Genomic DNA, 551 nt, shown 5'->3' with positions numbered 1-551 from the left:
TATATATATATATATATATATATATATATATATATATATATATGTATATGTATATATATATATATATATACATTAAATATATAATTTATATACTTATATATTTACAAATATATAAATAAATATATATATACATTTATATATGTATATGCAGGACCAACAAGTACTAGAAAGATGTGAACTGATGCCGGTTCATCGGTGGTTATTTTTTTGTATATTTATGCGATACATTTTATTTTATTTTTTTTTTGTTTTTCAGCTGGATGGGTATATAAAGAAAGTAAACGAACCGAACTTCGATAAGGCGCCAGAGGCAGTTCGCGAGACAGCACTGCAGAAGAAAGCGGATCTAGAGAAGGAGCTGCAGCTCCTTGCTGCTGCAATTGAGAATGTAGCACCGCTACTCAAGTCAGAGGCAAACAGCACCCAGTAATATATATATATATATATATATATATATATATATATATAATGTATATAGAATCTATTTAGTTTTGGTGGGTGTCATGGGGAGACAGCAGACAGACGCCGCCGTTTTCTGCAGAAATATTTCA

The 551-nt window shown here is 29.6% G+C and overlaps 1 protein-coding gene across 1 annotated transcript in view; it reads left to right on the top strand.

The window, feature by feature from the left end:
* The window catches only part of EMH_0035510 (Valyl-tRNAsynthetase, mitochondrial, related, related), a gene marked incomplete at both ends in the record, with an annotated part of 922 nt that extends 492 nt beyond the window's left edge, over window positions 1-430 (top strand). The window contains one exon of the mRNA XM_013494979.1: window positions 257-430. Coding sequence (XP_013350433.1) covers window positions 257-430 — 174 coding nt within the window. The remainder of the gene's footprint in view (window positions 1-256) is intronic.
* Between the last annotated feature and the right edge of the window lie 121 nt (window positions 431-551).

Source organism: Eimeria mitis, genomic scaffold (genome assembly GCF_000499745.2).
Source record: "Eimeria mitis Houghton genomic scaffold, Emh_scaff1369, whole genome shotgun sequence".
NCBI classification, from domain to species: Eukaryota; Apicomplexa; class Conoidasida; order Eucoccidiorida; family Eimeriidae; genus Eimeria; species Eimeria mitis.
Note: the sequence above shows the minus strand (reverse complement) of the source record. Positions and strands in the feature narration are given on the sequence as shown.